The 24,984-nt window shown below is 43.3% G+C and overlaps 1 protein-coding gene across 1 annotated transcript in view; it reads left to right on the top strand.

Annotated features, from left to right (window-relative positions):
• Window positions 1–24,984, top strand: part of podxl (podocalyxin-like) — a 159,874-nt gene that overhangs the window by 119,122 nt on the left and 15,768 nt on the right. Inside the window, exon 5 of the mRNA XM_072241824.1 lies at window positions 21,891–22,038. Coding sequence (XP_072097925.1) covers window positions 21,891–22,038 — 148 coding nt within the window. The remainder of the gene's footprint in view (window positions 1–21,890; window positions 22,039–24,984) is intronic.

The raw sequence follows: 24,984 nt of genomic DNA, 5'->3' as shown, positions 1-24,984 counted from the left end.
CACCTGGAGGAAACACAGGCGGTCACAGGAAGAATGTACAGGCAGCGTTGGGAATGGAACCCCAATCATACAGCAGGTGTTGTAATAGCATTAAACTAACTATTAAGCTGCTAGAAGCAGCTCTGAGAGCTTCAGTGGAAAGAGGAAACAGTTAATGTTGCAGGCCTGGAGTCGTTCGTCACCACTGTCAACTCCAATCCTTAGGGGTCACGTTCTGTGGTCTTGTGATTTCCTAGTAGTGGTAACAAGGCTTCAAATTTTGCTTTTCAAAGCCTGTAATTTACAGATTAAAGATGGCTCGTGGGACAGATAAAAGTGTGGAAGCCACTGCAATCAAGATGCTTAGAGGAGATAATTGCTCTTGTACATATTTAGATTAATTGGGACAACTGGATCCTCGGTTTCCTCACTCGCAGATCCCAGTCAGTTCAGATTGGCAACAGCATCTCCTCCACAATATTGATCACCACAGGGATGTGTTCCCCGTGCTCTACTTACTTTATACTTATGACTGTGCGGCTGGGCACAGCTCCAACACCATATTTAAGTTTGCTGATGAAACCACCGTCATTGGCTGAATCAAAGATGGTGATGTATCAGCATATAGGAGGGAGATTGAAAATCTGGCTGAGCTGTCCCAGGACAACAACCCCTCAGTCAATATCAGCAAGACCAAAGAGATGATTATCAACCACAGGAGGCGGAAGCCAGGGGCTGATGAACCAGTCCTCATCAAGGGATCGGAGGTGGAGAGAGTCAGCAACTTGAAGTTTCTGAGCGTTATCATTTCAGAGGGTCAGCCTGGGTGCAGCATGTAACCAGCGTTACAAAGGAAGCATGGTAGTGCCTCTACTTTTTTAGAAGTCTGCACAGATTTGGCATGATATCTAAAACTTTGATGAACTTCCATAAATGTGCAGTGAACAAGATGGTGGCGCGCATGGACACAGCGGCCCCTCGGAGAGTGATAAGTGTATCTAGTATTTGTTCTGTTTGTCCTGGACGCATAACATACAGTCGGAATATGCTCGTTAACATCAGGGCGTACTATGTCAGAAAAACTGACGAGTTCCGGTGTGACATGGACAGTTTACGCCGCCACGGACTACTATCCGCTACCAAGCCGGCTGCTTCCCGAGGGAGGAGGAAGCGAAAGCGCTGTGAGAGAAGACAGAGGAGGGGTAAGAGGGCCGGCATCCATGCTAGGCTAAAAGCTAACCCCACCAGGCCAGTGATACTGTCCCTCTTGCTCTCAAACGTCCGCTCCATCGACAACAAGCTGGATGAGCTGCGAATGCTGAGAGAAACACGCAAGGAATTTAAAGACTGCTGTGTGTATGTCTTAACGGAATCCTGGCGCCATGACAACATACCGGACGCGGCGATACAGCTAGAGGGAATGACATCGTTTCATGTGGACAGAGAGGCAGCTAGCTCTGCTAAGAGCCGAGAAGGAGGTCTGTGTGTTTATATAAACAAAGACTGGTGTGTGAACACTACAGCAGCTGCTAAACACTGCTCACCACTGGCTGAATTTCTCATTGTGAAATGCCGGTCGTTCTATCTGCCGAGGGAATTCACCATCATGCTTGTGGCAGCTGTTTACGTAGCTCCCAGTGCCCATGCTAACAAAGCACTGGGAGGCCTACCTACATGAAGCCATCAGTGAGCTACTGACTACAGATCCCGACAGCTTTGTGGTGATTGCTGGGGACTTTAACCACACTAGCTTAAAGACTATGTTCCCCAAATTCTTGCAATATGTGGATTTCAAAACCAGGGGAGACAACACACTGGACTTGGTCTATACCAACACACCACAGGCATACAAAGCAGCCCCCCGCTCCCATCTTGGCCACTCTGACCACATATCTGTCATGCTAACACCATCATATAAACCACTGCTTAAACGTGTGAGAGCAGAGAAAAGAGAGACAAGGGTCTGGCCAAAAGGAGCAGCCTCAGCACTACAAGACTGTTTTTTGCACACAGACTGGGACATATTCAAAACAGCAGCCTCCTATGATGACCATACCGACATTGAGGAGTATGCGGAGGCAGTCATCAGCTATATAGCCAAATGCACGGAGGATGTCACTGTGATGAAAACTTTCACCGCACGTGGTTATAAAAAGCCATGGATGACAACAGAGGTGCGTTCACTACTGAAGGCCCGTGACACAGCCTACAGATGGGGGGACAGGAGTGCGCTTCGCTCAGCCAGGTCTGCGCTTTCACTAGGGATCAGGAAAGCAAAAAGGGGCTTACGCAGGCAAAATACAGGGACCCTTCTGTGACACAGGTGACACCAGATGGATGTGGCAGGGAATTAAAGCTCTGACAGACTACAAGGTCAGGCAGAAAACTGACGACAGTGACACCTCTCTACCAGACAGGCTTAACAATTTCTTTGCCCACTTCGAAGCATCAAACACTACAGAAAGGGGTAGAGCCAGTCCCTTTTTACCATCTGACCAGCCGGCTCCAATCATTGATCCAGAGCAAACATGGAGGACCCTTGCCAGGGTCAACCCATGAAAAGCGGGTGGCCCCGACAACATCCCTGGACGTGTGCTCAAGGAATGTGCTGATGTATTAGCAGATGTCCTGACAGACATATTCAACATCTCCCTTAGTAAAACCGTTGTCCCCAGATGCTTCAAAACCTCCACAATCATCCCTGTAGCAAAGAAATCAGTTGTAGCCTGTCTGAATGATTACCGTCCCGTTGCTCTGACCCCCATAGTGATGAAATGTTTTGAACGGCTTGTCAAGCCTCATGTCACAGCCAGCTTCCCCTCATCGCTGGATCCTCTGCAGTTTGCTTATCGTCCAAATCGCTCTACAGAGGATGCAATATCCACCACACTGCACACAGTTCTCTCTCACTTGGACAACAAAGACACCTATGCCAGAATCCTGTACATTGATTTCAGTTCAGCGTTCAATACCATCATCCCACAGAGACTAGTGGAGAAACTGTCGCTGCTTGGCCTTAGCACTGCCACGTGTCACTGGATTCTGGATTTCTTGACAGAGAGACCACAGTCAGTCCGTGTTGGCAGGAACATCTCTGACTCCATCACACTGAGCACTGGATCCCCACAAGGCTGTGTGCTTAGCCCATTGCTGTTTACACTGCTAACACATGACTGTGCAGCCAGATTCAAGGAGAACCTGATCATTAAATTTGCAGATGATACCACAGTGGTGGGGCTCATCAGCAAAAATGATGAAACTATGTACAGAGAGGAGGTCAAACACCTAGAGAGCTGGTGCAGGGATAACAACTTGATGCTTAATGTCACCAAAACCAAGGAGATGCTCGTCGATTCCAGACGGTCTCAGCCTGAGCACACACCCCTCAGCATCAGCGGCTCCGCAGTGGAGAGAGTGGAAAACATCAAGTTCCTTGGGGTGCAGATCTCGGACAATCTCACCTGGTCCAGGAACACCACTGGGATTGTGAAACGGGCCCAGCAGAGATTGCACTTTCTGAGGAAGCTTAAACAAGCATCACTCCCCACTAACATCTTAACTACATTCTACAGAGGCGTGGTTGAGAGTGTGCTGACTTTTTGCATCACAACCTGGTACTCCAGCTGCAGTGCTGTCGACAAAAAAGCCTTGCAGAGGGTGGTTAGGGGAGCAGAGAAGGTTATTGGGGTCTCCCTACCTTCTGTCCAAGACCTCTTTCAGAGTCGATGCCTCCAGAAGACACGGTACATCATTAAAGACCCTTCACACCCTCTCCATGAACTGTTTGTTCTTCTGCCATCAGGCAAACATTACAGGAGCATCAAAACTAAAACCACAAGGCTACTAAACAGCTTCCTCCCACAGGCAGTCAGACCGTTAAATAGCTGCTCTACCTGACTCTGCTTTGGACACTTTTAACTTGCACTGGACACTTATAACTTGATTTTAACTGACATGTGGCTGTTGTGTTTTACTATTTATTGTTATGTTTATTATTTAGTGTTGTGTTTGTTATGTTATGATTGCACTGCTCCTGAGAAACGCTGTCTCATTCTGCCCTGCAGAGCTGATGTACGGTGAGAAGGACAATAAAGTTTTTTGAATCTTGAATCTTGAAGAGTATACTGGCTGGTTGCATCGCAGCCTGGTACGGAGCACCAATGCCTTGAACAAAAATGCCTACAATATGTAGTGGACACAGCCTAGTTCATCACAGGTAAAACCGTCCCCACCATTTAGCACATTTACAAGGAGCACTGTCAAAGGAAAACAGCACCCATCATCAAGAACACTGACCATCCAGGCTACGCTCTCTTCTCACTGCTGCCATCTGGATGAAGGTACAGAAGCCTCAGGACCCACACCATCAGGTTCACCATCGGGAACGGTTATCAGGCTCTTGAACCAGAGTGGACAACTTCATTCACCCCTACACTCTACAACTCACGTTTTCGATTTTCTTAAAATTACTATTTTTAGCACTACTTATAATTTAACATACATAGATACATATATATATACACATGTGTGTGTGTGTGTGTATCTACTGTAATTCAGTTTTCTCTATTATTATGTACTGTATTGTACTGCTGCCACAAAGTTAACAAATTTCATGGAATATGCCGGTGATATTAAATCTGATTCTGCTTTATTGCTTTTTTTCCATTTTGTATTTGCACCTTTTGTTGCCTTTTGCATGCTGGTTGTTTGTCTCTGTTGTATGAGTTTTTTTAATTGATTCTATTGTTTCTTTCTATTTACCGTGAAATGCCCGCAAGAAAATGAATCTCGTGGTTGTTTATGGTGACATATCTGTACTTCGATAATAAATTTACTCTGAACTTTGAGGAAAAGAGAACCAAGCACTAGAGAGCATAGTTTTAAGGTGAGAGGGGAAAGATTTAAAAAGGATCTGAAGGGCGGAGGGAGGTGGGTACATCAAACAAACTGCCAGGGGAAATGGTTGAGGCAGGTACTATTAAAAAACATTAAAACACATTTAAACTTGTACACAGATAGAAAGGGTTTGGAGGGACGTGTGCAAAATGCTGGCAAACGGGACTTGCTTTGGCCTGCACGTGGGTCAGCAGAGATGAGTTAAGCCTAAGAGCCTGTTTTAATTCTTTCACTCTCATGTAACAAGATGAGCGCCCAAATTTCCACATCTCAGGTTTGTTTTAAATTTAAAATGATTGATTGAAACAACCAGGATGTTCTTTGAGATACCAGCAAATTTGTAATGTGACTGAGAAGCATTTTAACAATTTAATCTGAATTGACCCTGCTTGTTTTGCTCAGCTGATCTTGGTTCACTTTGCTGACAATCATGATCTAACTGAGTGAAACCATCTTATACAATGACAGAGCAAGTTTCAGGCTCTCTCCCGTAGCTCAGCACACTATTCAGCAGTTGATACCTCACCAGTACAGGTGAGACACTGTGCACAAGCAAAACTAAAAGTCCACCCTGGGAAGGATTAAATGCAATAGCCTGTGCATTCACTAGGATTTAGTAAATGTATGGTTAATCTTTTAGGACAATCCACTACAACCTAGTGATTAATCAATAAGAGGAGTCCTCACAAGATTCTCAAAGACATAGTTTTAAGGTTGAAAGGCTTTGATAGTGAAGACATGGTGAAGAGCGTGTTTCCTATATTTGGGGAGTATAGGACTGAAGGGCACAATCTCAGAATATAAGGACACCTCTTTGGAACAGACATGAAGAAGAATTTCTTTAGCCAGACGATGGTGAATCCGTGGAATTCATTGCCACAGATGGCTGTAGGGGCCAAGTCATTGAATATATTTAAAGCAGAAGTTGATAGGTTCTGGATTAGGAAGGTGTCAGATGGTACAGGGAGAAGGCAGGAGAATAGTGTTGAGAGCGATAATAAATCAGCCATGATGAACTGGCGGAGCAGCCTTGATGTGCCGAACGACCTAATTCTGCTCCTGCCTGTGCCCTATAGATCTAAGGTGAGAGGGGACAAATTTAAAGGAGATTAACAAGACAGGTTTTTTTTTGCACATGGGTGATAAATGTCTAGAAAGCATTGCCAGAGGAAGTAGATACAAGAGCAATGTTAAAGAAGCATCCTCTGAATGAAGAAGTTGCCCCTCATTTTCCCCTTAAAATTTCACCTTCAACCCTTAACCCATGACCTCTAGTTGTAGTCTCACCCAACTCCAATGGAAAAAGCCTGCTTGCATTTACCCCATCGACACTCGTCATAATTTTGTATACATTGTTCTTATACATGTTCTTATTCAGGAGCTTGTATCATCGGGTTCTTAGGCTGCTAATTCACTATTGACGTAGGCTCAGAATGTGAAATTGGACCACAATGTGCCTAGCCAGCCTTACCCTGATAAAACTATTCTCCTCAATCCTGTGCACATTTGGCCTTTCTTGCCCTCTAACGTCATTTTCAGGAGCTGTAAAACCCAATCTGTATTGTCCATCTGAAATTTTGTGTAGCAACAGCTCACTCTCTGCCTCCTGTTGACTCTTTCATCAAGGCTTCTGGTTAAATAAGACAAAAAGACTGCACATACCGATGGCACCATGGCAACGAGCAAGAAGCGTCTCAATAGGAAGCTCAAACACATTATGGCCAAGTGAGGCAATTCTAGTGTAAAAGGAAAAGCACTGTGTTTCCGTCTGGTACATCTCCACCTCAAGGCTGTCTGTTTACAATTTTCAAGTGTTACTTGATAACTTCCTTGTGAAATGCCTTGTGATATTTTACTTCAATTAAGTCACCAAGTTGCCTTTGTTATTTGTCTTAATACCAAGCCAAACTAAAAATGTGCTCTGCCCAGATACCAGTCCCTAAATCTAGTTCCCCATTGCTATGGCAAATCAACTTAATCCATAAAGGAGGATGCTTCACCTAACTTCACACATCCCTAGAAAAGCATCCATTAATTACAAGTTGCGATGATTACATATACAAGGTATGTGTACTTCTAGATGGATTTGTCTGCACTAGGAGATAGATACTCCTTCTACTGTTTAGTTACAAGTATTTTATTTCCTGTGCTTCATCTTGACGGGTTCCAGGCCTATCATTTTGACAGGCCTCATGCATTTTCTGCCTTGTGCAACCTGTCACCACGCACTTCGGGCTGGCACTTGTTGGCTCCCCTGCAACCTTTCCCGGGTCCGACATAAATCCTGACATTAATCAGACATGTCGAATTGAAGTTACACTCACTGGCAGTTAGAACGCAGAACATAGAACAGTACATTACAGGAACAGGCCATTCGGCCCACAATCTTGTGCCGACTCAGCTAAAAAGCAAATCAGAAACACCCAAACACTAATCTTTCTTACCTGCACCATGCCCATGTCCATATCCCTCCATCCTCCTCACATCCATGTGCCTATCCAAACATTTCTTAACAGCCTCTGATGTATTTGTCTCTGCCTCCATACCAGGGAGCGCATTCCAGGCATCCACCACTCTCTGAATAAAGAAACTTACCTCCTCACATCCCCCTTGAGTCATCTGCAATGCACCCTCTGGTATGAGACAGTTCATCGTATTTGCTCAGGCAGTACATTCTTACCACTGGACAGCTGGAAGGTTTTGTTTGAGGAAGCTTTATTATTTGCCACCAATTCAAAGCAGTTTATTAAACACTCTGCCAATAGCAAGTGACATGCTTATTCTGTGACTATGAAACCTTCACTCGTTATGGAGTCACAGTTAGCATAACGTTATTTCAGTGCCAGTGACCTGCATACAGTTCTGCCGCTGTCTGTAAAGAGTTTATGCATTTTTCCTGTGACCAGGATGGTTTTCTCTGGGTGCTCCAATTTTCCCACAGGCTAGTAGGTTAATTGGTCACATGGGCATAATTGGGCACCACGGGCTCATTGGGCTGGAAGAGTCTGTTAGTGTGCCTCATCTCTAAGTAAAAATACAATGTAAGTAAATTGCCCGCTGAGACAGAGGCTCCTCAGGTCATAGGCTGCATCTTCCCACCCTCACCCTCACCCTCGAACCCCCACTTCTTTCCCCAGAGCCAAACATGCAGTTGTAATGTTATGGCTCTGTGAGGCAGGAACTACAAATCCCACAGTTCCTCTGGCTTCAGTCCACATGTGTCATCAACAGATATTCCCATAATGCTTTTGTACTCACTACCAGCCGCAAAAGCATTTTGTTTTCTAACCCAGAATGGAGATATCTTCAACTGTTGAGGTGGTGCATGAGGTTACCGATTGCCTGAGTGCACAGCACCTGAGGAAGAGACAGATCAAGTGAAAGGGGTCATGTGGCCACCACTATCTCCAAGTCATCGATGCCTTGAAAACATACGTTCATTACTCGAAACTGAGGTAACTCTGGAGGGTTTGAGCTACAGCCATCCCACGTGGGGAATCAAAGGGGAGAACGTCCGGCACCAGAGCTAAATGTGTACAAAGCATCACCAGTCCTGATGAAGGGTCCTGGCCCGAAACATCGACTGTTTACATTTTTCCTCAGATGCTGCCTGGCCTGCTGAGTTCCTCCAGCATTTTTGTGTGTGCTGCCAGGTGTAGGATTCGCCTTAATGTTGATAGAAGGATATCTTCCATGGAATCTTATTGCATGAAAGACCATGGGTAGAGATCTTGGAAAACTGGCGTCCAGGTGACCCTACCCATCTTGTCCGTGCATTTATGACTACTGCTTCCAAATAAAATTCCTCCATTCTGGTTTGGAAGTGACCTTATCCACATCAAAGTCAAAATCAAAGTAAATTTATTATCAAAGTACCAGAAATTCATTTTCTTACGGGCATTGACAGGAAAAGAAAGAAATACATAATTTATGAACAGTTATGAAAGGCTGACAAACAACCAATATGTGCAAATAAATAATACCGAGAACAGGAATTATCCGGCCTGGACAGGTTTTGAAGGGTTATCTTAGATTTCTACTCCTCTGTGCATGAAGAAACATTTCCTGTTGATGCCCAACAAACACTTGACACTGATTCCTTTAAAACTTCCTAACGTTATTGGGAAATAATACCCAGAATAACTTATAAATTAACAACAGAGCCCATGTGTTATTTACTAAAGGCTGATATATACTTGTGCATACTAGCTTACGCTGTAGCCCATGCAAGTGGGCTGCGCCGTTGTGAGCATTTATACGCCGTTGTGAGCGTTGGTGTATCTGCGTCGCTCTGCAATTCACCGCCAAAACACTAGTTGGCGGTGGGGTTTCTATGCCACTGTGTTGAGTTTCTTCACATTGAAACTCAACACGAAGAAACTCAAACTTCAAACAATGGCGACTGAAACTGAAGGAGGGTGAATTTTCTGTGCTTGTCCAGCCACTGAGAGACATGGATGAGGAAATGCATTTCAAATATTTTCGGATGTCGGCAGGTAGATTTGACTGTTTGGTTCATCGTCTCCAACCATTTACTTCGCATCAGTGTACGCACACTATATTCAGAGATTGGCAATCACCATTCGAGTTTTAGCTTCAGGTGGAAGTCACCAGGCTGTAGCAGCTAGCTACAAACTGGCGTCAAGCACAGGGTCCTCCATAATTTCGGAGGTCTGTAAAGCTTTATGGAAAGTATTGCAGCCAGAGTTCCTTCCCTGCCCTTCAGTCACCCAACGGGAAGCTATTGCAATGTAGGAGGAAATGCGATGCTACCAAGTGGACCAATCACAGTTGTTTCGGTGTGCGATGCCGCAATGTGCAGTTACATTTTGGGAGAGGTGCGCATTAGGCTACGGCATAGGGTTCGGCGTAGGGTACGCGGCTACACCGTACCTACGGCGTACATTTGACGCACAAGTATAAATCAGCCTTAAGTCAACTAGCAGTGGTGTAATGCTTCCTGTTGTCAGGATCGTTCCCGGTATATCCATTACTTACAGCTTCCAGGCAATGCTAACAATTAGAAAGGATGGAAAAGCGCAATCCTGGGTCAACGCGCACAGCCTTTAACCAATTCCTTGCATCACAGGCGTCCCAAAGTGGGGCATTGACCCAACTTTATCACCAGTGAATAGTGGGTTGTTGGAGGGATGGATTGGAAATGAGGAGCAGAGAAGATGGGCTGTTGGCTTGAGATTGCCATTGCTGCCAATGAATTGAATCACAATCGGGTTTAATATCACTGACGTGTCGCGAAATTTGTTGCTTTGCAAAAAGTTTAAGTAGTGCAAAAAGATAGCAAAGGAAAAAAATAGTGAAGGATTGTACATGGGTTCATTGTCCGTTCAGAAATCTGATGGAGAAGAGGAAGAAGCTGTTCCTGAAACAATGAGCGTGTGTCTTCAGACTCCTGTACCTCCTCTAAATGGTAGTGAAGAGAAGAGTTCCTCTTTTTCTCATGATCCTGGATGATGGAGGTCCTTAATGATGGACACCAGACAGCTAGATCACCTTCACCAGCGCAAAAGGTATACGGCTGAAAGGAAGGACAGAAAGAGAAGTCTCCTGCAGCAGGCAGAGAGCAAACAAGAACAGTAGGAGCACAGAATCACTTGAATGGCTCACCCATCCAGGCAAGCTCCTCTGGCTTGGAGATCCTATGTCAGACCCAAGAAGCACTCTATAACAGGAATGGAAGCAAGACATTCTCAATTCTAAGAGACAGCCACATAAAAAGTATCATCTGATAAAGATTAAGTGCTGTACTTTGAGTTATTAATCCACCATTAATAAAATATCTCAGGGTTCTCCAGTTCTGGAAAACAGTTTCAGGGTCATGGAAACAAGAGATTCTACAGATGCTGGAAATCTTGAGTAACACACATAAAATACTGCAGGACGAGGGGTCTTGGCCCAAAATGCCAACTATTTATTCCCGTCCATAGATGCTGCTGTGCTGGCCCTGTTGAGCTCCTCCAGCATTGTGTGTGTGTGTGTGTGTGTGTGTATACACGCGTGCGTGCATTGTTCAGGACCATGTAAAAGTTTAGAATACTTGCTAGCACAATGTGAAGTGAAAGGACTGCCTATCAGCCCCTGTGTCACTTTAATTAAATACCAGATAGCATGCTTTAATCAGTCTCTTGCTTATGCTGTCCATAAAGCCTCATCTGATTAAAGCAAGTGCTTCATTTTGAGCCTCAGTTTTCTTTTCTTTGCAGGATGTTTGTCTTAGATTTTTATCACTGTGGGAAAGTGGCGCTATCAATTTCTTCATGTGAAATTTAAATCTTGTTAGGTTTATTTTCCATATTAAATTACCAGCACACTTGCCCAAATCCATGCACTCAGGGGATCAGACAAGTAACCAGTTGGAAGCCAATTGAGTAACGCTTACGGAACTGGTGCTTTTTTTTGACAAATTAAGGATTAATTACTTTTCTAGGAGTTGAAAAGTTATATAATTCATTCTTTAGCATTTATGGGAAAGTTCAGCAGAAATGTTAAAACTATTGGATCAACTTTTATCACCTGCAGTATACACTCATTAGGCACCTTCTGCATTGTTGTTGTTTTACCTTATTCTAGCTCAATGCACTGTGCAATGATATGATCTGTAGGAACAGTGTGTAAGACAAGCTTTTCACTGTATCTTGGCACATGTGACAATAAAAAAACCAGTACCGACCAAAAAAGGAGCCCACGGTGCTACTTAAAGAAAAGTGGTGGAATTCTCTCCAGTGGCACGCTACAAACCACATTCCGGTGATTAGATGGAAGACGCTCCATACAGTAAATGCAGCTTTTCTTTCTTACAGAAGAGGAGATATAAGTAAGGGACAGCGGCACTGGAGGTATAAGCGCGATTTTAGCGTGTTCCTTGGCAACGGCATTGCGGGGATCTGGATGGGTTAGATAGCATTTTTTTCTTTATCAGAGGAACTATTACACCCTCACAGTAGTAGAATCAGTGTCTGTCAGAAAGGGGATCTTGCTAAGCACCATGCATTCCAAAGTGAGCTGTTCTTCCTCAGACTTACTGATATGGGAAGGTTCCTCAAACCAGTTGGCTTTAAATTACTTCTTGTTCATCAAAAACACTGAACTGATCCCACAACTTATGGACTCACTTTAAAGGACTCTACAACTCGTGTTCTCAGTACTATTATTTGGTTTTTTTTGTTGCATTTGTACAGGTTGTCTTCTTTTGCACATTGGTTGTTGTCCGTCTTTGTGTCTCATTGATTCTAAGGGTTTTTCATCGATTCTATTGATTTCTTTGTTCTACTGTGAATGCCTGCGAGAAAATGAATCTTGGGTTGGTTGGTGTATGGTAACATATATGTACTTAATTATACCCTTCATAATTTTGTATAACTGTCAGATCTCCCCTCGTTCTCCTACGCTGCAGGGAATAAAGTCCAAACCTGTTCAACTGTTCCCTCTAACTCAGGTCTTAAAGTTATGGCAACATCTTGTAAATTTCGCCTGTAGGCTTATAATCTTATTGACACCTTCCTTGTAGGTAGGTGACCAGAAATGCACAAATACTCCAAGCTAGGCCTCACCAATATTTTATATGACTTCAATATAACATCCCGATTCCTGTACTGAATACTCGGATTTATGAGGGCCAATGTGCCGAAGATGTGGAAGGAGATGTATTTGCTGATGGATAAGCATATAGTACAGTGAATCCATGTGCTGGTGGCACAGCAAAGGTGTGGGGGGGAAAAGACGTTAATCTGGACTGGTAGCAAGTCAGGCAGGGGGACAAGTGCAGGCTATGAGTAGTGGTTATTGTGGGGGAGCAGGCCATGGCTTTTGGTTGATAGGTTTGCTATTTGGAAGTGTAAGGTGTTTGATGGGTGGGTAGTATTTGGGGGGTGTTTCAGTGTCTTTGACATTTTTGGGGCTTTTCAATCTGTATCACAGAGAGATGGAGCAGTGTAATTGTTATAACCCTACCCACACTAGCTGCAGCATCAACTGCCATAAGTAAATTATCTTTCCCAAGCAACACACACAAAACACTGGAGGAACAGCAGGTCTGACAGCATCCGTGGAGAGGAATGAGCAGTCAATGTGTTGTGCTGAGACTCTTCACTAGGACCTTAATGAAGAGACTTGGCCCTAAATGTCAAATGTTTATGCTCTGGATTGCTCTGGATTTCCAGTATCTGCAGAATACCTTGTGCTTAAACTAATCTTCCCACCTTCCAAGCTCAACCGAACCAAAATGCAAGGACCCCTTAACAAAATATCACACATACCACCAAAGATTACCTCTTCGCACAGCTCTGACACCCAGTACAGTGCCTTCTGTTCACAACGATCACTCTATAGAAATACCACATGCAGCTGCTGGAGAGAGATAAGGAGGCAGTGTTTACTGATGAAGTACTCACAGGCCAGTGTGCTGGTGATAAACTGGCAACAACTGAGATTTCACAGGTCTCTTGAAAGAGAAATCTGTGTCTGTTGTTCCTTGACAAAGAATTGGGGTGCACAGGCATACATCTTAACTAAAGTGGGCAGCAAGTACAATAAGGGCTACCACCTCCCATTGTCTCTGTGGCCATTCCAGAACCATTTGATTTCAGAGATATATGTCAAGTGGTGGCAAAATTTAATGAGTGTTTCTTTTCAGTGTAAAACATCAACAGAGAAAAGGCACACACACAAATGCTGGAGGGACCTAGCAGGTCAGACGGTATCTATGGAGAGGAATAAACAGTTGACATTTCAGGCTGAGACCCTTCATCAGGACTCATGAAGGGTCTCAACCCGAAATGTTGACTGTTTATTTCTTTCAATAGATGCTGGCTTACCTGCTGTATTCCTCCAACATTTTGTATGTGTAACTCTGGATTTCCAGCATCTGTAGAATCTTTTGTGTAATGGAGAAAAGACAGATGGCAAGCTAGTGTTTAACATGTTTTGTGTTAAAGCTCATAGACTACAATACTCTTCATTGGAAGATAATGCCTTCCAGAGGGGTTGGTACCATCTTGCTCAACTGTGGCTTGGTGGCAGCATTCTGCCCCACGTTAGAAGGTTGTGGGTTCAAGTCCCACCCCAGAGTCTTAAAGATAAGTAACAGTTCAGGGAAATACTGTACATAGCAGATGATGTTTCTCTTTCAGACAAGGCTTTAAAAAGCATAAGAAATGAACAGGAGCAGACTGTTGAACCTGCACCACAATGATCAGTTGTTATTCAGACCAAACATCTGAATAGGAAAGAAATGTGATCTAAGTTACTTCGACTCAATTAACCATGCATTACAACAGAGGGTTGCAGAAGAGCATCTCTGAATGCACAACATGTCAAACCTTGAAGTGGATGATAGCAGAAGGCCACACCAGTTCAACTTCTGTACCTGATAAAGAATTACAACAGTGGTGTGCAATTTTGAAGTGGATGGTCGACAGCAGCAGAAGACCATGAACATAAACTCAATGGCTATTAGGTACAAGAGGTACCTAATAAAGTGGCCACTGAGTGTATATTTAATGATTTAGTTCCAACTGCTTTCTATTGAAAAAAATTCTGTAGGCTCCCCAATCTCTGGAAGAAAGAATTTGTCCTTGCCTCTTCATAAATGCTTAGGAACATCTTTCCTACATCTAGAAGAAGAAGAAGAAGAAGAAGAAAGCCCTTAACTCTGAGTGGAGTCATCGGGATGCCGTCATGATGGCGTTTTTTGGCAGACTTTCTTATTTTTACGAGGCCAAGTTGCTAGCTCGATGCTCAACCCAGCATGGATGGAAAGCATGCACGGGAGCCGGCTGGATTCGAACTCGGGAGCCTTTGCTCCAAAGTCCAGCACTGATGCCACTACGCCACCACCAGCACATCTAGTCTGGCTAATCTTGTTAATTTTATGAAACCAAAACCCTATCTACACTCTCATGTTCATGCTAAAGAACCCAAGGTACTATTTTGAAAAAGCATGGGGGAGTTTTTGGGTACCCTGATCAGTATTCATTCCACGGTCAACACTGTTCATAAATTAGGGGATTGGGAATGTGGGATCTGAAGATTTTTCGATCCCCAGCTTCTTTTAGGAGTCGAGAATGAGTGAAAACTTGTTGCTTCACTAACATTTATTTTACCATCGAAACAAATGAACAGATACAAAGCATATAAAGCAACAGAAGAAACCTAAGACAAAGACAAGATGGCAACTTTTGCAGAGGCTGACACTTTTGTACTGAGCTAAGGCAAATTCACGAGTTAAGGAAAGGGCCAAATAACAGTCACAGCATATGTGTCATGTGCTTACACTTAGCCAACGAGAAATGAAAAGTGGTAAACCACTGTGTAACTGCTGTTACACATAAAAGCTGCCGGTGAATGCAGCAGGCTCACCAGCAACTTTTATATGTGTTGCTTGAAATTCCAGCATCTGCAGATTTCCTTGTGTTTGCGTGTAACTGCCATACTGCTTTGACACCTGTAGGTGGAATCAAGCACCACATATTGTGAAAAATACAGACTTTTTAAAAATATATATTATAAACTATAATTTCAATCTTGCTAAAAACTTACTAACTCAACTATTACCTTATTAAATGCATAAAAGACATCTGATTCCAACAATTCCACCACCACTTTTTATTCTAAATCACACATTTAGAATCACTACATTAGAAAACTCAGAGGCAGAAAAACTTAAGTATCTATGCTACAGAGTATCAAAACTACATCAAATGTATAATATCAAAGAATATATCTTCAAAGTATTCATAGCATTACATCATGATTGCATACATCAGGAACACATATGAATTTGGATTATTCTGGTGATGATTGCCTTTAAAACAAACACAAAAAAATGTAGATTATAATAATGCATATTAAAATGAATATTATGACTTTTAATATTGAGTGACCCCAGCTTCCAAGACTGAAATGAATCCAATTAAAGAAATCCCATCTATCAGCAACTTCTTTATGAATGTGGTCAGCCAAATTAGTTATATCTAAGGCTATAATACGGATAGGGGTCAGATGTGTAATTTCTCAAATCATGTTGATTGTATTCACGTAAGTTACTCAGTTTAAGATGATATGTGTGGTGTACGACCATTGTGTACTCACAGCCCTCATCAGAATGATGAAGCACAGATAACATACCTACTTCACCATCACTGGAATGCTTAATGAAAAGGGGACGTACTTGCTCTAGATCTGTAGGAATGCCTAACATTTGTTGGTGAATACTTTTGGTATGTGGTATGTATTGACATACCCAACAATTTGAAACATTAACAGCATCTGCATATTCATGTGATGCCTGTAAGTATACATTACAAGTCATTTCTACTGGCACATCATAAGTAGGGGAAGTAGCTAAATATAGAATGACAACAAACATCAAAATGAAGTCCATAATGTCCAATAATTATATTCCTGCTTGAAGTCTTCTCATAGTACTCGTCTTAATCTGGTGTCACTTCAGCTGGCCTGCAGCGGCTGGCATGTATCCAGTTGCTTTTGCCTTCTGCCCTGACTGCTGAATTGATAATTAACAGTACTTGGTAAGGACCTTGCCACTGAGCTCCCAGTGGTTCAGGACCCACTTGTCAGGAATCAGGAATATCCTCCTTCCAAAAGACCACTCCAAGCAACAAAAACCTGTTTTTAAAAAACTGATTAAACAACGTGGGTTAATTTCACACAATAATCAATTAAACTGTCTGCTATAGTATGTTTATCAGCCTCTCTGAGATTTTTCATCCAGGGCTAGGACTACTTTCCTTGGACTGATCGTTGATTTTGCATTTCTCAAATAATCTTGCACGGAGTTCAACTTGCTTTCCGCAGTTCTAACTGTCAGGCTTTCTTCTATTTTCTTTGTGCCTTCCCTTGCTGCCCTTTCTGTAGTTTTGTCTGCAGATGCGTTTCCACAGCTTTCCATTGTGGTCATTTTGGAGTGACCTTTATGTTTGGCAGAGTGATAACCAACAGGACATTGTTGGGCTCCCAGTTCTTGAGTTGAAACTGCTGTCATATATACACTTCTCGTTGACATGCAGAGTAAATGGTCTTTCCATATCAGTGATTCACAATGCAGGTGCAGTAGTTAACATCACCTAAATGTTTGAAAAGCTTCCATCTGCTCTTGATTAAGAGCACAGGGTCGTCGGAGTGCTTGCTGCCTTTCAGCAGACTACTGAGAGGTTGAGCAATTTCAGCATATGAATTGACCCTTGCTCTGTTGTAGTTACACAAACCCAGAAATGATCAAAGCTGCTGGACTGTTTTAGTTGGTTTTGCTGATATACAGGCAGTCCCTGGATTATGAACCAGATCCGTTCCTAAGTCTGTCTTTAAGTCGAATTTGTAGGTAAGTCGGAACAGGTACATCTGGTTTTTATTTTGCATCAGTTAGTCAAATGTTTGTCATAGTATATATTTTACCTTTCTATGTTTATAAAACACTTGAGAAACACTTCCAAATACACCAAAACATCTTAAACATAATAATACAGTACATAATACAGTGCAGCTTTAAAATCATTGAAAGGGCTTCGAGCCTTTTCTTGCACTAAAGTAAGGCTAATAGGCATATTACTCTGATTTTGATCATCTAACCAAATTATCAATAGCCTTTCAATTTCAATAATTAAACCACTGCGTTGCTTAGTAATAATTGTAGCTTTCATCCGGGCAGGGCCTTTCACATGCTCCATTATTCTCACTTTATCCTTTAAAATGCAGATGATACTAAGATAGGTGGTGTTGTGGATAATGAAGTGGGTTTTCAAAACTTGCAGAGAGATTTAGGCCAGTTAGAAGAGTGGGCTGAAAGATGGCAGATGGAGTCTAATGATGAAAAATGTGAGGTGCTACATTTTGGTAGAACTAATCAAAATAGGACATACATGGTAAATGGTAGGGCATTAAAGAATGCTTTAGAACAGAGGGATCTAGGAATAATGGTGCATAGTTCCCTGAAGATGGAATCTCATGTGGATAGGATGGTGAAGAAAGCTTTTGGTTTGCTGGCCTTTATTAATCAGAGCATTGAGTATAGGAGTTGGGATGTAATGTTGAATTTGTATAAGGCATAGGTGAGGCCATATCTGGAGTATTGTGTACAGTTCTGGTCACCAAATTATAGGAAAGATGTCAATAAAATTGAGAGAGTACAGAGGAAGTTTACTAAAATGTTGCCTGGGTTTCATCTCCTAAGTTACAGAGACAGGTTGAACAAGTTAGGTCTTTATTCTTTGGAGCGTAGAAGTTTGAGGGGTATTTAAAATTATGAAGGAGATTGATAGAGTTGACGTGGTTAGACTTTTTCCATTGAGAGTAGGGGATATTCAAACACGAGGACATGGGTTGAGAATTAGAGGACAAAAGTTTAGGGGTAACATGAGGGGGAGCTTCTTTACTCAGAGTGGTAGCTGTGTGGAATGAGCTTCCAGCAGAAGTGGTTGAGGCAGGTTCTATGTTGTCGTTTAAAGTTAAATTGGATAGCTATATGGACAGGAAAGGAATGGAGGATTATAGGCTGAGTGCAGGTCGGTGGGACTAGGATAGGGTAAGAGTTCGGCGCAGACTAGAAGGGCCGAGATGGCCTGTTTCCGTGCTGTAATTGTTATATGGTTAAAATTGTTCCGATCGTTGACCTAACGCTTTTCCAGTGACCGATGGCTTTTACCTCTTTCCAATCACTTTATTATTTCCACTTTATTTTCAATCGTGATCATTTTTCTTTTCTTTGATGCATCACCAGCACTTGCATCGGATTTACGCTTTGGAGGCAGGGTTACAGGGGTAAATAAGAGAAAAATTTAAGCCAAATATAAAGTTACACACTCAACACAGTGTTAACGGCAATGTGATCTAACTTAAAATGGCAGACGGCGTTCTCCTTCCTTGAGCCAACGAACCGCTGAATCCGCGCAATGTTTTCATGAGCGTCACAAAATAGTGCGTGCATTTATTATTACGAACCATTGTATTTAACTCAAATTTTTAATATAATAGGCTTTATGGCAGTCCATTCATAAGTACTGGTTGTCCGTAAGTCAGACGTTCTTAACCCGGCGACTAACTGTAATGGCCTTTGCGTGATCGTTTGTCTAGGGAAATCTTCTGTCACAAGTAAATCATTTCTGTAAATCGCAAGGAAATCACTTTCTCTTGTTGCAATTATGCCTTATCCAAACTTGCATTGGGTGTCGCTTGAAGGCGAGATAATTGAGCAAATAAAATACACCACATTCATTTCCAACTGGTAAATTAACATATTGCTGTGAATTCCAGTTCCACTTGCTCTGTTGTTAGCAGGCGTAGACTGTTGGTTCATCTGTACTAATCTTAGTCAGACTTCAATATCTCACTCCACTTTTTGGTCAGTCTGCACCAGATTACCGTAGGAAATGACAGTCTCACTCCAATTTGCTTTGTTAGCCTCACTGTTTTGACAACATCTAGTTTCAAGCCATCCACGAAGACCAACTTGAGAGGTCATATGTGGATTCTTCTGTATTATCTTCAGTTATTCCTCATACTTCTGATCAGCTGACCCACCCTGTCCATTGGCAGTCTTCATGTTCAGAAACATCCTCGGAAGCCATTTGTTAGCAACCACTCACTTTCCTCCCACAAACAAGAGGAAATCTGCAGATGCTGAAAATCTGAGCGACACACACAAAATGCTGGAGGAACTCAGCAGGCCAGGCAACTTCTATGGAAAAGAGTACAGTTGACATTTTGGGCCAAGACCCTTTAGCAGGACTGGAGAAAAAATGCTGAGGAGTAGATTTAAAAGGTGGGGGAGGGAAGAGAGAAGCACAAGGTTATACATGAAACCTGAAGGGGGAGGGATGAAGTGAAGAGCTGGGAAGTAGATGAAAGAGACAGATGGCCATGGAAGAAAGAAAAGGGGGAGGAGCACCAGAAGGAGGTGATGGGTGGGCAAGGAGGTAAAGGGGGATGGGAAATGGTGAAGGAGAGGGAGATGGAGGGCATTATGTGAAATTGTTCATGGCATCAGGTTGGAGGCTACCCAGACAGTAGGTGTTGTTGAGGTGCTGTTCCTCCACTTTCCTCCCATCGGACTGTGTTGGAGATTGACATTCCAACCATTTATGAATTATATCCCAATCATATGGTAAATTCTGTTTATCTTCTCCCACACCATCTTTAACTCAACATTTCAACTGTCTTATTTGCTGAGAAGACAGCATGGTAGCTAAAATTTAACTGCCAACCTATGGAAGCAATTTGTCAGCCAGTCAGTCAGTGGGTGCCGTCCCGAATCCGGGGTTGGCGGCTACGCACCTCCATCTTCTTCGATCTTGCGACAGCACCGAGTACAGCCTCTCCTCCAGTTTGTTCCCGCTGGCCGCCTTAGCACTGCCCGCTGCCGCAGCCGCTTCTTCGAGCTCGGCCCTTCCTTAGGCGGAGGCCTTGGGCAGGTCCAGACACACGGTGCAGCGCCCAAGTTCATCGTGTCTCTTCTAACTAGGTGCATAGCATACGATTTGTAGATACGTGGTGAGGCTTTAATCTCTTCCACGGAAGATGGCTGTTGGCTCACAAGGAGCTCATCTGCCCTTTGTCAGGTCTTGTTTTTTTCAGTCCTGCTGGGTGTCCTCACACCCTCCTCACCAAACTAAGTCCGGTGGGGGAGCTGGCGGGGGAGCTAAAATTTAACTGCCATCATATGGATGCAATTTGTATATGTTCTTAATTCACAGGAGTTCAGACCAAGCCTCTAAGTTTCTTATTTTAGGATATGGAATTTCTTTGGACCATTTGTCAATTTTTCCTAGTTCTGGAGGTTGATGGTAGACATCCTGTTTTCTTTCATAATTTCCATTGTCTTTTTTGTGTGCTTTTACTCTCGTAGTTTTTATTGAAGCAAGTAGTGACATGGCTGCCAGACCAGTCACCTCGCCACTGTCATCATCACTTCAGCCACCAGAGCTCTCTGTCGAGTCAGTGTGGTATTCATTTTGCAGTTCCTTGGAGTCCCCAAATTCACTGTTTCTGGGGTCTATTCAATGTTGGCTGCAATCCAACATGCAAGTGACATCACTGTTGACATCACCCACTGGATTGACAGGACCACCTTGCGACTGAACAGTTATACTAAGCAAGGACATCGTGCTGTTTTCTCACTCGCACAGTGAACAGGAGGCTTGTTTGCCAGACGTTTTACCGTCCCTATCATACTTTTACTTCAGCATGTCACACATTTCTTCCTCCTTCCTCCTTCCTTTCCAGTCCCGATGAAGGGTTTCGGCCTGAAACACTGATACCTTTTTCCTCTCCCAAGATGCTGCCTGATCTGCTGAGATCCTCCAGCATTTTGTGCATGTTCTACTACACTACTGTACTTCCTGCTCAGAGACCTCTGAGGATGTGGAGCTTGCTGTCAAGAGGTGAACAGCCTGGGTGAGGATATTGGTTTATTATTGTCACGTGAAACAGTGAAAAGTTTTATTTTCTGTGCCATCCCTATGGATCCTTTCACTTTGAGGCAATACAAGGGCAAAGCAACAGCGAATGCAAAACCCAGTGTTACAGATACAGGCAGCCAATAAGGCAGAAGGACATTACGAGGTAGATTGTGAAAATAGATTGTCAAGAGTTCATGTCATCATGCAAGAGTCCATTTAGTAGTCTTATGAAAACAGGATGAAAGTCCTTGTTAGGGACAAACATGCAGGAGTAAGGAAAGGAAAGGTCACATGAGGTGTGGTGAGAGAAGACTCGGGTAACATATAAATGGCAGCATTCACCACTTGGTCTGAATGGACAGTTTATCTGTAATTCCACACAAGAAAATCACACATGGTTCTTGTCTTCCACTTGTGCAATGAGTCACGTTTGTTGACAATGGCTGAGAACTGTGAGCTGGCAGCCAATTGTCCTGAATCACACGAGGAGCATTTACAACATGGCTACATGACCATTGAGCTCAGGAAGAATCTTTCCATTTATTTGTAAATCTAACATTGTGTCCTTCTCTTGTTCAATAATTCCAGGAAAACCTTGTGAAAGAAAAAGGAAAGGATCTGGCCGAGAAGGTCTGCTCTATGTTGGCCGTGAAAATAAATCTGTCAGGGATCAATACATGTGAGGTCCAGTTGAGCTCCAGCAAAGAACAGCTGTTTGTCGACGTCTATTATAAAGGTAAGAGCTGGTGGTTCAGAGGACACAGAATAGTTGATGCCACATTAATCACATGGTCCATATTTCTCCATTCGATGCAAATTCATATACCTATCTAAAAGTCTCCCAACTGCTCCTATTCTGTTTGTTCCACTACCACCCTAGCTGTGCTTTCCAGACATCTACCACTCCCTAGGTTAAAAAAACATCCCCTTTTAAACTTTCACCCTCTCTCCTTAAAACTTTGCCCTCATGTATTCTGCATTTCTGCTCTGGATGAAAGATTCTGGCTGTCTACCCTATCAACGTCTTTCATCATTTTACATTCTTCTGTTGGGTTGCTTCTTAGCTTCTGGTATTCCAGAGAAAGCAACCCAAGTCTGTCTAACTTCTCCTCAGAGCACATGCCCTCTAATCCTGAGAAACGTTTTCTGCACACTCTCCAAACTTTCCGTAACTTCCTGTAATGAGCAACCAGAACTGCACACAATACTTCAAGTGCCGCCTAACAACTACAACACGACTTCCTGGCTCTTTTAAGACCGTAAGAACAGAGGAACACGTAGGCAGGAGAAGCTAAAGTCAAATGCATCCATTGGAAGTAACTGAGAAAATGTGTAGCTCGGGTGGTTGTTGAATTGTTCTCTGGTTTTGGCAATCCATTTCCATATGTAGAGACATCATCAGTGCGCTATTCACTTGTAGTGTGTCCTCCGAATGCTTGGTTTCTAGATACTTATCAATCAGTTGATTTGTCATCATTACGGAAACTCAGTAGTGACGTAGTGAAGGGGTCTTGTGGCTTATTGGTTGTGTGGCAACTCTGTGCCTCGTCTGGAATTTTGCCCACATTAGTTTATGAAAGGACAACCTGTTTGATCGTTCTTTGTGGGTGCATTTTCAAACTCATAGACATCTTCATATAAAGTTCCATGGGCAGTTGTTTTGTGTGAGTACTTTGAAAAGATGTCACTCCTCTTTATTCTGTAGCTCCGCCATGCAGCAGCACATCTCTGCTCTGCAGAACAAAGCTTTGATACATCTGTCTTGTGTGCATTTGGATGCTTACCGTGATAGTTCAGGATCTGATCTGTATGTGTTCCCTTATGGTAAATGGATGTTCCTAAAGTGCTGTCAGTGTTTCTACTGGTAAGCACATCCAAAAATGCCAGTTTCCCCTCGGTTTCTGTTTCTATCGTGAACATGATGTTGTTGAACTCATCATTGATTAGTTTAGAAGTTATTTCAATTTCACTGCGTTTTACTATGACAAAGGTATCATTGACATAATGGACCCAAATTTTAGGGTTTATAATTGGCAACACCATCTTTTCTAACTTTTGCATGACAGCTTCCACTATGAAATGGTCTTAAGCTTCCTAACCTCCACTGGCACTCTACTTTCCCTTCTTCGGGTGTCCATCGATTTTGATGTTGACTGACATGCCTTGCACAGTAATAAGACAGATGGTGTCCTGCCCCCACCATACCGTCTCTCTGGGATTCCAAATCTGATGCTAAGTGGTACACAGGAGTGTAACAGACTTAGCAGATAAGGAAGCTGCCCGCAGTGACAACTAACTAGTCTAGTCATGCCGTCCGTTACCAGCACTCTGGTGCCTCCGCATGTCACCGGGGTGGCTGTACCATTAACCCTTTTGGATTCACTGCCACAGACACCATCAGACGCCCTGCTGCTGGCGTCCTCGTTGGGTGCAGCCTTTGCCTGAAGAGGCAGAACCTGCAAAGTAGCAAAGGTATGCTTACCTCCTTGACTTAGCTAGCCACGATCCTACTACTAGATCTAGTCTAGTAGTATACCAATGGAACATCACCTTCACGGCCAGGTTAGACCTGCCAGAGAACGAATGTCCGCCGCACTTTGCTGATGTTCGGCCAGTGTCACTCCTACGCCACGGTGAGGCACCAAGGTAGCATTTTGTAGGACTTACCCAGCAGGCTGAGGGCATTCTATTGCACTCCTGCCCTGTCTTGAGGAAGATGGAAAGGTCTTGGATTATCTAAGTGAGTCACTTACAGGATTTACATGCAACTCACAAAAATCTAGAGGAACTCAGTGGGTCAGGCAGTACTGATGGATGAAAGTGGACAGTCAATGTTTTGAGTAGAAACTCTAAAAGATGGAAGAGAGGCTGTAGGTGTAAAAAGGTTAGGAAAGGGGGTAAGCAAGAGCCACAGTTTTGTGTATGTGCAATAGACAATAGGTGCAGAAGTAGGCCATTAGGCCCTTCAAGCCAGCACCACCATTCACTGTGATCATGGCTGATCATCCACAATCAGTACCCTGTTCCTGCCTTCTCCCCATATCCCCTGACTCTGCTATCTTTAAGAGCTCTATCTAACTCTTTCTTGAAAGAATCCAGAGAATTGGCGTCCACTGCCTTCTGAGGCAGAGCATTCCACAGATCCACAACTCTCTGGGTGAAAAAGTTTTTCCTCAACTCCATACTAAATGGCCTATCCCTTATTTATAATCTGTGGTCTCTGGTTCTGGACTCCCCCAACATTGGGAACATGCTTCCTGCCTCTAGCGTGTCCAATCCCTTAATAATCTTATATGTTTCAATCAGATCCCCTCTCATTCTTCTAAATTCCAGTGTATACAAGCCCAGTCGCTCCAATCTTTCAACATATGACAGCCCCGCCATCCTGGGAATTAACCTTGTGAACCTCCGCTGCACTCCCTCAATAGCAAGAATGTCCTTCCTCAAATTTGGAGACCAAAACTGCACACAATACTCCAGGTGTGGTCTCACCAGGGCCCAGTACAACTGCAGGAGGACCTCTTTGCTCCTATACTCAATTCCCCTTGTTATGAAGGCCAGCATGCCATTAGCTTTCTTCACTGCCTGCTGTACCTGCATGCTTACTTTCAGTGACTGATGAACAAGGACACCTAGATCTCATTGTACTTCCCCTTTTCCTAACTTGACACTATTCAGCTAG

The sequence above is a fragment of the Mobula birostris genome, chromosome 23, assembly GCF_030028105.1.
Source record: "Mobula birostris isolate sMobBir1 chromosome 23, sMobBir1.hap1, whole genome shotgun sequence".
NCBI lineage: Eukaryota > Metazoa > Chordata > Chondrichthyes > Myliobatiformes > Myliobatidae > Mobula > Mobula birostris.
Note: the sequence above shows the minus strand (reverse complement) of the source record. Positions and strands in the feature narration are given on the sequence as shown.